At 44.0% G+C, this 14,121-nt stretch overlaps 1 protein-coding gene, 1 long non-coding RNA gene and 1 pseudogene across 8 annotated transcripts; 2 read left to right on the top strand and 1 right to left on the bottom strand.

Moving 5' to 3' along the window:
• Nucleotides 1–238: 238 nt before the first annotated feature.
• Nucleotides 239–357, top strand: LOC121840736 (annotated as a pseudogene).
• Nucleotides 358–5,990: 5,633 nt separating this feature from the next.
• Nucleotides 5,991–13,141, bottom strand: LOC121840652. Its single transcript, XR_006079766.1, has 3 exons — nt 12,993–13,141; nt 12,642–12,752; nt 5,991–7,001 (listed from the first exon to the last, which is right to left on the bottom strand). It is a non-coding gene; the product is annotated as an uncharacterized LOC121840652 (long non-coding RNA).
• On the top strand, nt 7,294–11,490 carry LOC112217235. Of its 7 annotated transcripts, XM_042305151.1 has the most exons (16): nt 7,306–7,489; nt 7,580–7,665; nt 7,822–8,313; nt 8,571–8,710; nt 8,817–8,888; nt 8,999–9,082; nt 9,206–9,352; nt 9,442–9,522; nt 9,648–9,797; nt 9,915–9,964; nt 10,083–10,152; nt 10,245–10,331; nt 10,425–10,523; nt 10,646–10,726; nt 10,832–10,936; nt 11,122–11,490. In XM_042305151.1, the coding sequence occupies exons 3-16, from the start codon at nt 8,154–8,156 to the stop codon at nt 11,251–11,253; spliced, it is 1,458 nt and encodes a 485-aa protein (XP_042161085.1). In that variant the 5' UTR covers nt 7,306–7,489; nt 7,580–7,665; nt 7,822–8,153; the 3' UTR covers nt 11,254–11,490. The 7 variants fall into 7 exon arrangements, with proteins under 7 accessions (XP_042161089.1, XP_042161090.1, XP_042161087.1 ...); XM_042305153.1 differs by having other exon boundaries at nt 7,302–7,952; nt 8,131–8,313; XM_042305152.1 differs by lacking the exon at nt 7,580–7,665.
• Nucleotides 13,142–14,121: the final 980 nt, after the last annotated feature.

Consider the following 14,121-nt stretch of genomic DNA (forward strand, 5'->3'; position numbering starts at 1 on the left):
GTCAACTCTTTGTCCGTTTTTTCCCACAAGGCTGAAATATGTGCCCTTGCTTTGAAATAAGTAAGCAAGGTTAGTTTGTATTTCATCCAACAATCTGTGCTACAAATTATGGCTGCAGTATATGCAATTTCTTCCACTTTTTGAGTGACACAAAGATGCTTATCTAAATGGTGAAAATGCAACAGCTGTTAATCAGACTCACTTTCACTTTACATAGTGCACCAAGAGATAGTTTCTCGCTTATGACCACACCGGCCTGAGTACGCCTGATCTCGTCTGATCTCGGAACCTAAGCAGGGTCGGGCCTGGTTAGTACTTGGATGGGAGACTGCCTGGGAATACCAGGTGCTGTCAGCTTTTTGTCACTGCCTTGTGGAATTTCAACTCTTTGTCCGTTTATTCCCACAAGGCTGAAATATGTGCCCTTGCTTTGAAATAAGTAAGCAAGGTTAGTTTGTATTTCATCCAACAAACCACATTAATCGCTGCCAAAGGTGATTCTAACATGTATTGTGAATTTGTCATTATGGGGTGTGGTCTGTAGCTGGGTGAGATGATAAAAAAACGATCATTTAAACCATTTGGAATTCAGGCTGTAAGAAAACAAAATTAGGAATAAGCTAAGGGGTATGAACACTTTCTTAAGGCACTGTATATCTGCAAGAGTGATAAATGAGCGACTCTTTGAAAGGGGGTCATATATACATTGCTTTAAAAAAAAAAAAGCTATCATGCTATAATCGGCATAGTTTCTCATACCAAATCTTCAATCTGGTTTAAACAAAGCAATCTGATCATACTCCAGTAAAATACACGCTACAGGGATTTTTTTTAAATGGCTTCTACAAAGCACATATACATTGTCCAATCAACATCCACACATTGATGACACTACATGACAGTAGACAGCGGCCATCTCATGTGAAGTTGGCACTGGGGAAATCCCATGTAATGAGAAATGAGGCGTAGGAGGCAAAAATACTGAAGGAGAAGACACCCACAAGAACTCTATGCTAAGCTGTTCTGCCACATTCATTTCAAATGGTACATCTTTCAATTTGTAAATAATAGGGAATACATCTGCAAATAATTTAAACTGATTATTCAAACTACACTGTACAGCTTTAGTGTGTCTGTGCATCGTAGGTACAACTGTAAGCAATTCCGTTCTCAAATGTCTGTTTAATGTGAGAAGCAAAATGAAAAACACCTGTTAGACTATTACAATGCAGACTGTAATGCATTTTTACTATTACCAACAAGACAACGAAGTGATGCGTGTCATGGAGACTTATAACGGATACTTTCCTAACACCAAAAGTTTTGCAGGCTTTGGAGGACAGTGTGCTGCTGCGCCTGCCACTAAGAAGAGGAGGAACAATATTAATTATTCATCACACCTGAAGAAATGGGATTGAATCATAGACCATTAAATTATTCGCATTATAATTGGACTCAATTCTGCTTTTCTTCTGTTTACTACTTCATTTCAGATTTTTTTTTTAAACTTTCACTTTGCAAGTGTGGAGTAGGTTATGTAAATAAGTCAAATCAAATCAAATTTTATTTGTCACATACACATGGTTAGCAGATGTTAATGCGAGTGTAGCGAAATGCTTGTGCTTCTAGTTCCGACAATGCAGTAATAACGAACAAGTAATCTAACTAACAATTCCAAAAAAACTACTGTCTTATACACAGTGTAAGGGGATAAAGAATATGTACATAATGATATATGAATGAGTGATGGTACAGAGCAGCATAGGCAAGATACAGTAGATGATATCGAGTACAGTATATACATATGAGATGAGTATGTAAACCAAGTGGCATAGTTAAAGTGGCTAGTGATACATGTATTACATAAGGATGCAATCAATTCCCATGATTAAAGTGGCTGGAGTAGAGTCAGTGTCATTGACAGTGTGTTGGCAGTAGCCACTCAATGTTAGTGGTGGCTGTTTAACAGTCTGATGGCCTTGAGATAGAAGCTGTTTTTCAGTCTCTCGGTCCCAGCTTTGATGCACCTGTACTGACCTCGCCTTCTGGATGACAGCGGGGTGAACAGGCAGTGGCTCGGGTGGTTGATGTCCTTGATGATCTTTATGGCCTTCCTGTAGCATCGGGTGGTGTAGGTGTCCTGGAGGGCAGGTAGTTTGCCCCCGGTGATGCGTTGTGCAGACCTCACTACCCTCTGAGAGCCTTACGGTTGAGGGCGGTGCAGTTGCCATACCAGGCGGTGATACAGCCCGCCAGAATGCTCTCGATGTGTGCATCTGTAGAAGTTTGTGAGTAGTTTTGGTGACAAGCCGAATTTCTTCAGCCTCCTGAGGTTGAAGAGGCGCTGCTGCGCCTTCCTCACGATGCTGTCTGTGTGAGTGGACCAATTCAGTTTTGTCTGTGATGTGTATGCCGAGGAACTTAAAACTTGCTACCCTCTCCACTACTGTTCCATCGATGTGGATGGGGGTGTTCCCTCTGCTGTTTCCTGAAGTCCACAATCATCTCCTTAGTTTTGTTGACGTTGAGTGTGAGGTTATTTTCCTGACACCACACTCAGGGCCCTCACCTCCTCCCTTTAGGCCGTCTCTCAGTTGTTGGTAATCAAGCCTACCACTGTTGTGTCGTCCGCAAACTTGATGATTGAGTTGGCAGGCGTGCGTGGCCACGCAGTCGTGGGTGAACAGGGAGTACAGGAGAGGGCTCAGAACGCACCCTTGTGGGGCCCCAGTGTTGAGGATCAGCGGGGAGGAGATGTTGTTGCCTACCCTCACCACCTGGGGGCGGCCCGTCAGGAAGTCCAGTACCCAGTTGCACAGGGCGGGGTCGAGACCCAGGGTCTCGAGCTTGATGACGAGCTTGGAGGGTACTATGGTGTTGAATGCCGAGCTGAGGCTGAGTCGATGAACAGCATTCTCACATAGGTATTCCTCTTGTCCAGATGGGTTAGGGCAGTGTGCAGTGTGGTTGAGATTGCATCGTCTGTGGACCTATTTGGGCGGTAAGCAAATTGGAGTGGGTCAAGGGTGTCAGGTAGGGTGGAGGTGATATGGTCCTTGACTAGTCTCTCAAAGCACTTCATGATGACGGATGTGAGTGCAACGGGGCGGTAGTCGTTTAGCTCAGTTACCTTAGCTTTCTTGGGAACAGGAACAATGGTGGCCCTCTTGAAGCATGTGGGAACAGCAGACTGGTATAGGGATTGGTTGAATATGTCCGTAAACACACCGGCCAGCTGGTCTGCGCATGCTCTGAGGGCGCGGCTGGGGATGCCGTCTGGGCCTGCAGCCTTGCGAGGGTTAACACGTTTAAATGTCTTACTCACTTCGGCTGCAGTGAAGGAGAGACCGCATGTTTTCGTTGCAGGCCGTGTCAGTGGCACTGTATTGTCCTCAAAGCGGGCAAAACAGTTATTTAGTCTGCCTGGGAGCAAGACATCCTGGTCCGTGACTGGGCTGGGTTTCTTCCTGTAGTCCGTGATTGACTGTAGACCCTGCCACATGCCTCTTGTGTCTGAGCCGTTGAATTGAGATTCTACTTTGTCTCTGTACTGGCGCTTAGCTTGTTTGATAGCCTTGCGGAGGGAATAGCTGCACTGTTTGTATTCAGTCATGTTACCAGACACCTTGCCCTGATTAAAAGCAGTGGTTCGCGCCTTCAGTTCCACACGAATGCTGCCATCAATCCACGGTTTCTGGTTGGGGAATGTTTTAATCGTTGCTATGGGAACGACATCTTCAAGCACGTTCTAATGATTTCGCACACCGAATCAGCGTATTCGTCAATGTTGTTGTCTGACGCAATACGAAACATCTCCCAGTCCACGTGATGGAAGCAGTCTTGGAGTGTGGAGTCAGCTTGGTCGGACCAGCGTTGGACAGACCTCAGCGTGGGAGCTTCTTGTTTTAGTTTCTGTCTGTAGGCAGGGATCAACAAAATGGAGTCGTGGTCAGCTTTTCCGAAAGGGGGCGGGGCAGGGCCTTATATGCGTATATGGAAAGTTAGAGTAACAATGATCCAGGGTCTTTCCACCCTGGTTGCGCAATCGATATGCTGATAAAATTTAGGGAGTCTTGTTTTCAGATTAGCCTTGTTAAAATCCCCAGCTACAATGAATGCAGCCTCCGGATAAATCGTTTCCAGTTTGCAGAGAGTTAAATAAAGTTCGTTCAGAGCCATCGATGTGTCTGCTTAAAGTGGGGGGATATATACGGCTGTGATTATAATCGAAGAGAATTCTCTTGGTAGATTATGCGGTCTACATTTGATTGTGAGGAATTCTAAATCAGGTGAACAGAAGGATTTGAGTTCCTGTATGTTTCTTTCATCACACCATGTCACGTTGGCCATAAGGCATACGCCCCCGCCCCTCTTCTTACCAGAAAGATGTTCGTTTCTGGTAAACATCACAATTTTAATGCTTTTAATAATTTACTTTGTGTCACGCCCTGACCATAGTTTGCTTTGTATGTTTATGTTTTGTTGGATGTCTAGTTTGTCTGTTTCTGTGTTTGGCCTGATATGGCAGGTGTTAGTCGTTGTCTCTGATTGGGAACCATATTTAGGTAGCCTGTTTTGTCATTGTGGGTTGTGGGTGATTGTCTATGTTAGTTGCTTGTGGCAGCACAGGTCTTATTATAGGGTCACAGTCGTTATTAGTTTATTGTTTTGTATTCAGTGCTTTCTTTAATTAAAATATCATCATGAACACATACCACGCTGCATTTTGGTCCGCTTCTTACGACGATCGTGACAGACTCACCCACCAACCAAGGACCAAGCGGCGTGGTAACGGGCAGCAGCAGCTGCCAGCATCACAAGACTCATGGACGTGGGAGGACGAGTTGGACGGAAAAGGACCCTGGGCAGAGCCAGGGGACATATCGCCGCCCCAAAGCAGAGCTGGAGGCAGCGAAAGCAGAGAGGCGGACTTACGAGGAGCTGGCACGGCAGCGCGGAGTCAAGGATGGAACCAGAGCCGGTGTTGGAGGTGAGCGAAGCAGAGACAGTGAAGGAGTTAATGGGGAAATTGGAGGAGAGAGTTATGAGGGAGGTGCTGTGTTGGTGCATGAGGCACAACATTCGCCCGACGGAGCGTGTCGGGGATTTGATGGCACCTGGGTCAGCTCTCCATACTCGTCCTGAGGTGCGTGCTTGTCGTCTGGTGAAGACTGTGCCAGCCTCACGCATCAGGCCTCCTGTGCACCTCCCTAGCCCTGCACGTCCTGTGCCAGCTCGGCAGACTCACCCACATGTATTGATCCCCCACCTCAAACATGTTGAGTCAATTCCAGATGCTGGAATGGTGCTGGAATGCAGGGCCTAATATTTATTTTTTTATTTTACCTTTATTTAACTAGGCAAGTCAGTTAAGAACAAATTCTTATTTTCAATGATGGCCTAGGAACAGTGGGTTAACTGCCTGTTCAGGGGCAGAACAACAGATTTGTACCTTGTTAGTTTGGGATTTGAACTTGCAACCTTCTGGTTACTAGTCCAACGCTAACCACTAGGTGATACCATGTGTACTGATGTGATACCATGTGTGATACCATGTGTACCCCATATCCTGTGTTTGTGGTGATGTTTTTTAAATTTGATTTAACTTTTATTTAAACAGGGAGTCACACTGATTAAACATCCATTTTACCACAGTGCCCTGTAAAAGCTGTAAAAGTTGAAGTCATATTGAACAACTACCAGAGAGAACCTTCTCTACATAGGAATTGCATACCATATTTTTTTCCATACATCAAAATAATACTTTATTGTCAATCAGCAATTACTTACTTAGATAAGGCCTCAACAAGGCCCCAGTTAATGGTTGAAAATAACTAATTTCAGTGCCAATGAGTTACACTGAGTGTATAAAACATTAAGAACACCTGCTCTTTCCATGACATATGCTGACCAGGTGAATCCAGGTTAAAGCTATAATCCCTTATGGATGTCACTAGTTAAATCCACTTAAATCAGTATAGATAAAGAGGAAGGGAAAGGTTTAAAAAATATATTGTAAAGCTTGAGACAATTGAGACATGGATTGTGTGTGTGCCATTCAGAGGGTGAATGGGCAAGACAAAATATTTACGTGCCTTTCAACGGGGCATGGTAGTCGGTGCCAGGGATACCAGTTTGTGTCAAGAACTGCAACGCTGCTGTTTTTTTTACGCTCAACAGTTTCCTGTGTGTATCAAGAATGGTCCACCACTCAAAAGACATACAGCCAACTTGACACAACTGTGGGAAGCATTGAAGTCAACATGGGCCAGCATCCCTGTGAATGTTTTGTACACTCAGTACATTAATAGTATTGGTACCGTGTTCTTGCCATAACCTGTAAAGCTGGAGCAGCCTGCGAGGCAGGGGGAGGTGTAGGTGATGCCGTTGTCTGAACACACAAGGTCCCACTCCCCAGCCAAGCAGAAGCAGTCTCTGTTACACTGTGACAACATGCTGCCATCGTACACCTGGGGACATGGGGGACAGAGAAAATGGCTGGTAATAATGATGTTTAAATAATTGTTGCTGAACTATCATTGACACAGGCACAGTGACAAAACAGCCATGAATCCGGGCTCAGTAACAACCATACTGAATATTCCCACAAGAGGGAGCGCCGGCACAAGCCCATGTGTGTTTTGGTCAAGCTCTCCCTCATATTCCACTGATCAAAACTTTTGTTTTTATCAACCCACCAACCAACCAACCAATCAGATGTCATATTTACCCGTTGTAGGACACGGTCAGACCAGCCACCTGAACGTTGTCACACTTAGTGCCAGACTGCAGAGGGAGGAGGAGGTAGGCCATGAAGGAGGTGATGAAAGACAGCTGGGCTCCAGACACAACGCCAAGCTTATACCTCTTAATCAGTAGACCACCCAGGAATATCCCCACTGCACCCACAGGCAGGTTCAACTCACCTGGAAAAGTTATACTCACACGTCTTTAGTGCTACCAGTGTGCTGGAGTTTCATTTCCACTCATGTTCAACAAACCTACAGGGGATGGGAGAGAACAAAAAAAGTGTATTTAATGCCATTCAACATCAGTGCTGACAGGAGGGAACATTTCAGTTGGAGCATGTCCAGGTTTCTATGGCTTCGTTGAGACAGGCAGCCCAATTCAGTCATTGTTTTGAGTAATTGTTGTAACTTTAATGTGTTCATGTTTAAGTTAATTCATTGAGCTGTAATTAAAGATATTTCTTTACAGTTATTTACATATGTAATTGTATTGGTTAGTATTGAATTACGCTTTTGACTGCAAGTTCCAGAATGCCTTGCGACAGGAATGAGAGTGAGAACGCGCCAGTTATGTGCTGGTGCAAAGTGATTAGGCTGACCTTTCCGCTAGCATCTTACCTGCATTGCTCTGTAGAATCTAAAGTTCTTAAATGTAACGTGAACAAGTAATATTACTAAAAGAAGCGTTCATATCCACCCCGACGTCCCGAGTCATTACTTTGAAGACAGTTATTCTAAAAGTAATTGCTCTTTTGACCAATCAGATATGCTCTGAAAAAGAGCTGATGCGAAAATATCTAACGTGATAATTTCCCATCATTATTCAACAGGCTAATGGGTCTCCAGTTGTCTATATAAAGAGTATCCTTATTAAGTTTGGGAATCAAAGTAATTACACCTTGTTTTAAGGAAGCCGGTAACTCCCCATTTTCTATTGATTCGTGAAACATAGCAAGAATGAAAGGAATCAATTTATCATTGAATGCTTTATAAAACTCGCTTATTAAACCATCATTTCCAGGGGACCTATTGTCCTTAAGGCTTTTAATACAGTCTTTTATCTCAATTTCAGATAACTCATCATCACAAAAATCCCTGAAATCATTATCTATCTTAGCAATGTTTGCAACACGTCATGCTCTTATCAACTGAGCTACGAAGGAGCACGTCGACGTCACTAGAATGATGACAAGCAATTTTAAGGGATTCTAAAGGGAATCAGAATTCCAAACTAATTTCTATGGCAACACAGTTGTCAATTTTGTAAACAATCATTTTCGAACGTGTGTTGCCAAGAGACATCTAACCGACGTTCTATGGAACGTTTTCTGTGCGAAAACAACAACTTTGCTGCTGACAACAAACTTGTTTGATTTTTGAGACCTGAGAACAATCGACTGGAAAATGCCTGGGTGCTTTTCAAGACTGGCGGAGAGAGTGTGTGGACGTCGGCGGCCTACTGCGTCGACAGGTTGTTCAAATTCATTTGTGGCTTGTTTTTCTTGTCTTTTTCTGTTTTGCAGGGTTCGTGATCGTCGACAGGTGGACAGCGACTTCGAAGAGGGTATGTGGAGTTTACAACTCTTCTTTTACTACATTTAACAATGTCATTATAATTTGCGAAATGTTGTGTATTTCTATCATTCAGACTTGGCAAAAATGCTTGTGCTCGAGATGTTGTAGCTTGCTAGCTAACATTAACTTTAGTAACTGTTGCTAAGCAATCAACTTTTGCTACCTAGCTAGCTAATATTAGCAATCTTGCTATTTTTTTATGTCCTAACAATAGTTTATTTTATATTCCAATGTTCCTCATTTTAGAAACAACTGTCCTGGATGAGGTCCAGTTGGATGTGCCATTGGATGATGTGCCAGATGTTCCACAGCTGCCAGTCCTCCTTGATGACCAGAATGCTGCTATCATCCTTGAGGATGTGCCAGATGTGCAGACTATCCTTGAGGTACAATTTTCTGAAAGTTTGGGGTTTTATGTTTGAAAAATATCCCAGATATTCAAGTTGTGTCTCTTTAACATGAAACAAATCTCTTGTCTGCTTTCTGCTTTAGGAGGCCACTGGCATTTGGCAGTTGATTCCGATTAGGTTCAGCCCCCAGTACTGTGGGCCTGTTGTGATCAGGGTAAGAGACACCCCCTCCCCCCCCCCCCACACACACACACACACACACACACAGTCACATCACTGTTACAATGTTTACTGTTTCCAACATGAATGTATTGTAATGTGCAGAACAATGCCGGTCCGGTGGTTAAAGCTTGGAGAACTTTCCAGTTCATCAGCCCCATCATCACCTACATGCGTGGGGGATCCCAGGTATGTGTCTTTGTAACAACCTAATCATAATCTATATTGTCAGTCATTTGATCTTGATGGAAATGTGTCACAGCAATTGCCGAAGTGGTTTTGTTGATGTTGTCTTGTTGTTTATCTCAACAGCAGGTGGTGGTGAGGATGCACCACGTGAGTAGGGTGAGAGGCCTGGAGACTCAACTGGTGTGGGCCATCTCCAAGGAGACAGCCAGGCTTAGTCCAGAGGGCATCCCCTACTGTGCCACCAAAGTGCAGTCCATCACTTGGATCCAGGTAAGACGTAAATACTACTGAAACAGTAGTAGATTAGGCTTTTCTTCACTTATTCCATTTGGCCTTAATATGTATTCTCTCTTTGTCAGCGTGTGGCTGGCAGGGTGACCCACTATGCGTCTCACCTCCGCCACGAGACGTCTGTGGACGTGACGCTTGGCTGCTACCAGGTAAATAAACGATTTCCTATGTATATAGACTAGACATTACTGGGCATTTTTGCATTCGATTTGGTGTGTTTTCTAATAACGTGTGTGTGTGTGGTAAACCGGTGTGTTGTGTGTGTTTTGAGCAGCAGACTGATGTCTCAGTGGTGTACGCCACTCTCCACATGGGGCTGGACGGGCTTCTCTCCTCTTCAGCGTGGTCGGAGGCTGCCTCCTTCTCTACTCCCACCACTCAGCAGTTCACTGACCCAGAGCCTGAGGGCCACAACTGCTATGAGGTCAGACGTTACACACACATACTATTGACTAGGAGCATTAAGATCCTTCCATTGACCGATTGTTTGTTATGTCATTGCACTGGTCACTGATTTTGAATGCTTGTTTTGTTGTCGTAGGGCTGGGAGGAGGACCTGCTGCCTGAGGAGAGGGAGGTTCCTCTGCTAAAGTGAGTTCCTCTAAATGTCTGTGTAGTCTGAGCTTGTCAAATGCTGAAGGATAGTGGTCATAATGCTGTTATCCCTTGACTCTAATGGTTGACATGCTCCATTCCCTCCCTTTCACAGCCTCTACCTTACCACCAAGAGAGTGGAGGACATCGCCCTGAGGCTCGTCTCCTTGCGCCAGGCCTTCACTGTGAGTGGACCCACTGTTCTTTTTGTCTCTGTGACTTCTTGTTCTGTCTCCAAGAGGAAGAGGTCTCACCCTAACTCTTCCCTCTTCCCTAGACCCTGCTTGGTTCCACCCTGAGCAGGAACCATCTGTTTGTGGCGGGAAAGGTCCTCCTGGGCAGCCTTGTTCAGGCCAACCACATGGTAACTCACTAACTCATTCTCTTTCAAGGGAAAGAGAGCGTCCCTGAGGGGAAATGTGTTCTGTTCACTAAGATGCTCTTTTCTTTGTCATAGGACGAGGCCAAATTCATCCGTACCTATAATGACTTTGTGGACTACCTGAGTGACCCCTCCAAGCGGAATGACATTGAGAGGGAGCTGGCTGAGGCAAAGGTGAGTTCATTAACTCTTTCAAGTCTCACTGAGTTCTTCCACATGCATGTCTTTTATACATCACAGTAGCTGATCTCTATGAAATCATTCCTATTTTCTCCAAATGTGTTTTCTTGTCCTAGATCCATCATGTGAACATGATAGATGTCCTCTTTGAGCTGGTGCTGTTTGGGATGATGACAGCTCAGAAGTCCCTGATGGTGGTAAGTAGCATCTCACTGGAACATGTTTTGATAACGCTCTATTAGCAGTTTCACTTAAATTCCTCATCTCTTCTATTCTCTTTTCTCCTCCTTTGTTTCCTTTAGCACCCTGGTGGGTTCGTGGAGCGTCTGTATTCTCTCCTGTACTCCTTCCTGCCCACTGCTGCCAACATGGAGCCAGAGGCTGATAGAATCCTACTGCTGCTCAATGTAAGAGTCAAGAGGTTACTTCCTGTTTACTTCCATATTCTTAGTGTACTTCCTTTTGACTTCCTTATTCATGGTTAACCAGGTTTCAATGCCATTTTAGGGGGAGTATTTCTAATTGTCTCTCTCCTCTTGATAAGCTAGTAACTCAGAGCCATTTTCTATGTGTTGTGTGGTGTTCTCTTCAGGGCGGACTGATGGCTCTGCTAGATGACATGTTTGGCCAGCAGCTGGCCTGGTATTTTAACTCAGAGTCTCTGGTCTCTGAGCTCTCCAGCCTCCTGGAGTACCACTTGGAGAACCTCATGGCCAGCATGTAGTCCTACTGCAGGGACCATACTCCTTTCTCCTTCTCTCTCTCTTTTGAAGGAATTGAGGACTTGAAGTGCTTTGTTGAACCCTGATTAGTTAACACCCATTAATTTAATGTATTCTCTTGTTTTCTCTCCCCACAGGATTATTGTGACACTTTGCCACCCAACAGGGATCTAGACACCAATGCACTACATTACTTTGCACTGAATTTGTAAAATAAAATAAGTTGTAGTTCAAAAGCATTTTTGTTTCTGTCTTTTCATCTATTTGATTTTATGACCATTTCCTCTTCCTGGAGGTATAATGCATATATTAGAATATTACATGAACAATGATGCTTTATTATCTGCATATGGAAATAAAAAACAACGTTTAGTTGATTTACAGATACTACAGGCCCACACTTTATATGGTTTTGTACAGTGGTTTCTGATACTGGGGTGGCAGGGTAGCCTAGTGGTTAGAGTGTTGGACTAGTAACCGGAAGGTTGCAAGTTCAAACCCCCGAGCTGACAAGGTACACATCTGTAGTTCTGCCCCTGAACAGGCAGTTAACCCACTGTTCCTTGGCCATCATTGAAAATAAGAATTTGTTCTTAACTGACTTGCCTAGTTAAATAAAAAAATACTGTACTATTTAAAAACATGTAGGATGACATACACTGAGTCCACAATAGACTAGGAACATCTTCCAAATATTGAGTTGCACACTCTTTTCCCCTCAGAACAGCCTAATTTCCTCTGGGCATGGACTCGACAAGCTGCCCTAAGCATTCCACAAGGGTGCTGGCCCATGTTGTGTCAAGTTGGCTGGACGTCTTTTGGGTGGTGGACCATTCTTGAGACACATGGGAAACTGTTGAGCATGAAAAAAAACAGCAGTGTTGCAGTTCTTGACACACTTAACCCGGTGCGCCTGGCACCTACTAACATACCCCGTTCAAAGACAGTTAAATCTTTTCTCTTGCTGAATCACCCTCTGAATGACACACACAATCCATGTCTCAATTCTCTCAAGGTTTTAAAATATTTCTTTCTCCCCTTCATCTACACTGATTGAAGTAGATTCAACAAGTGACATCAATAAGGGGTCATAGCTTTAACTTGGTCAGTCTATGTCATGGGAAAGAGCAGGTGTCCTCAATGTTTTGTATTATCAGTGTGTGTAGTAACCTGGTACAGTATAAAGTATACCACTAGAGGGGATTATTGCTTCAGTCTTGAATGTTACTTCTCACTATCCCTACATTAAAAGTCTGCCATTGTAGACTCCGGTAACTTCGGTATCTTAGTTTTTTATATTTGCCATTAATGTCTGAACCATTTCCCGTCTTTCCCACTGAAACCAGTAATGTGAGCGTTCATGTGAGAGAGGGTAGTAGTGCATACTGACCACTAGTTGGATCATAGTGTGGGTGGTGGAGTTTATGCAGGAACACAGAGGGTAGAGGCATTCTCCATCACAGTAGAAGGCAGAGTAACCCGTAGGAGCCAATACCCAGTCCTAATGGAGAGAAATACCATAGAAATCGAATGACAAGATTAGATGAATGACTAGAACAGACTCTTTCTATGAGAAATACATGATAAAGAATGCAAAGAACATTCTCTACAATGCACATCCTACACAAATGCCTTGCTTCCCTAAAATACGAACTGTCTGTTACAGCAAATAAGGTGGTACAATGTTAGCTCATGATTATCTATTCAGTACAATGAGCAGTTAAGAGAGACAGAATCTCACCTTCTAGCCTTGTTCACTGAATCTCACAGATAATTCATGTCTCTTACAAGCCTGACGCCCACTGTTGACATGGCTGTGATCTGAAAGGGACCAAAAAATATGTTATGAACCAGGAAAGACTAATGTACACTTTGGATGCATTGGATTTCAAATGAAATGTAAACGTAACTTAAGTCATTTTGTAATTTGGATGTTTTATCCCTTTAAACTGTGTATAAAACAAGTTTAACTACAAGATGAAAAACCAGTGTTGTCCCCTGACCTTGTATGTATACTGGGCAAGGGCAGATCGTATTTGGGCTTCTTCTTATGGGGTTTGGGTTTCAGGGCGACAGGGGGACTGGTTGGCCCTGAAGAAGTTGGTTAGATGAGTACTTGAAGGCTTATATCTATATTTTGGAATATTGGATTTTAATTTCGGGAGGCTTTCATCATGGAAAAGGGACCAGACCATTTTTTTTGTTAGTTAACCTAAACGAATCACGACCCTCTATAGAATAACAACAGTGACAACAGTTGACTGCTATTTAAGTAATCATTTGACTGTCAAATCCATGTATTGGTGTGTGGCCATTGACTTTTATGGAGAGGCCGCCCCACATTTTCTGTGCCATTTCCTGGGCATTTCATTAACTCCGTGTTCTAAGTTCTGCGCATCCCAGCGCTTGGAAAAATCAATGGTACAAGACCTAAGATATTGATCTTTTAGGAGGTGCATAATGGGCTGCAGGGAAGTCAGGCGTAGGAGAGCAGAACTGGGTTATAACCGGAGCAGTTTAATGAGGAGAAAACCAACAGCACCCAGAACAACAAAATATGGGTTGAAATAACCCATCGCAAACCAGTCTGAAGTGCACATACACTTTACAACAAACAATTCCACACACAGACATGGGGGGAACAGAGGGTTATATACACGTCAAGCAATGAGGAAATGTAAACCAGGTGTGTGGGAAAACAAGACAAAACCGACCGGGGGATTTTCGTGACTTCCCCCTTGACGCGGGGCTCCAGCAGCGCACCGACACCGACCTCGGGGACCACCCAGAGGGCGAGGTGCAGGACGATCCGAACGGAGACAGTGGAAATCCCGCAGAATTGAATTGTCCAACACGTCCTCCACCAGAAC

This window comes from Oncorhynchus tshawytscha, linkage group LG24, assembly GCF_018296145.1.
Source record: "Oncorhynchus tshawytscha isolate Ot180627B linkage group LG24, Otsh_v2.0, whole genome shotgun sequence".
Classification (NCBI taxonomy): Eukaryota; Metazoa; Chordata; class Actinopteri; order Salmoniformes; family Salmonidae; genus Oncorhynchus; species Oncorhynchus tshawytscha.

Excerpts from the sequence above, each read along its gene's own strand:
- LOC112217235 (XM_042305153.1), top strand. The coding sequence starts at position 8,154 with ATGCCTGGGTGCTTTTCAAGACTGGCGGAGAGAGTGTGTGGACGTCGG. Across the intron at positions 9,523-9,647 it reads TGACGCTTGGCTGCTACCAG|CAGACTGATGTCTCAGTGGT; the intron begins GTAAATAAACGA and ends TGTTTTGAGCAG. Across the intron at positions 10,153-10,244 it reads CCTTGCGCCAGGCCTTCACT|ACCCTGCTTGGTTCCACCCT; the intron begins GTGAGTGGACCC and ends CCTCTTCCCTAG.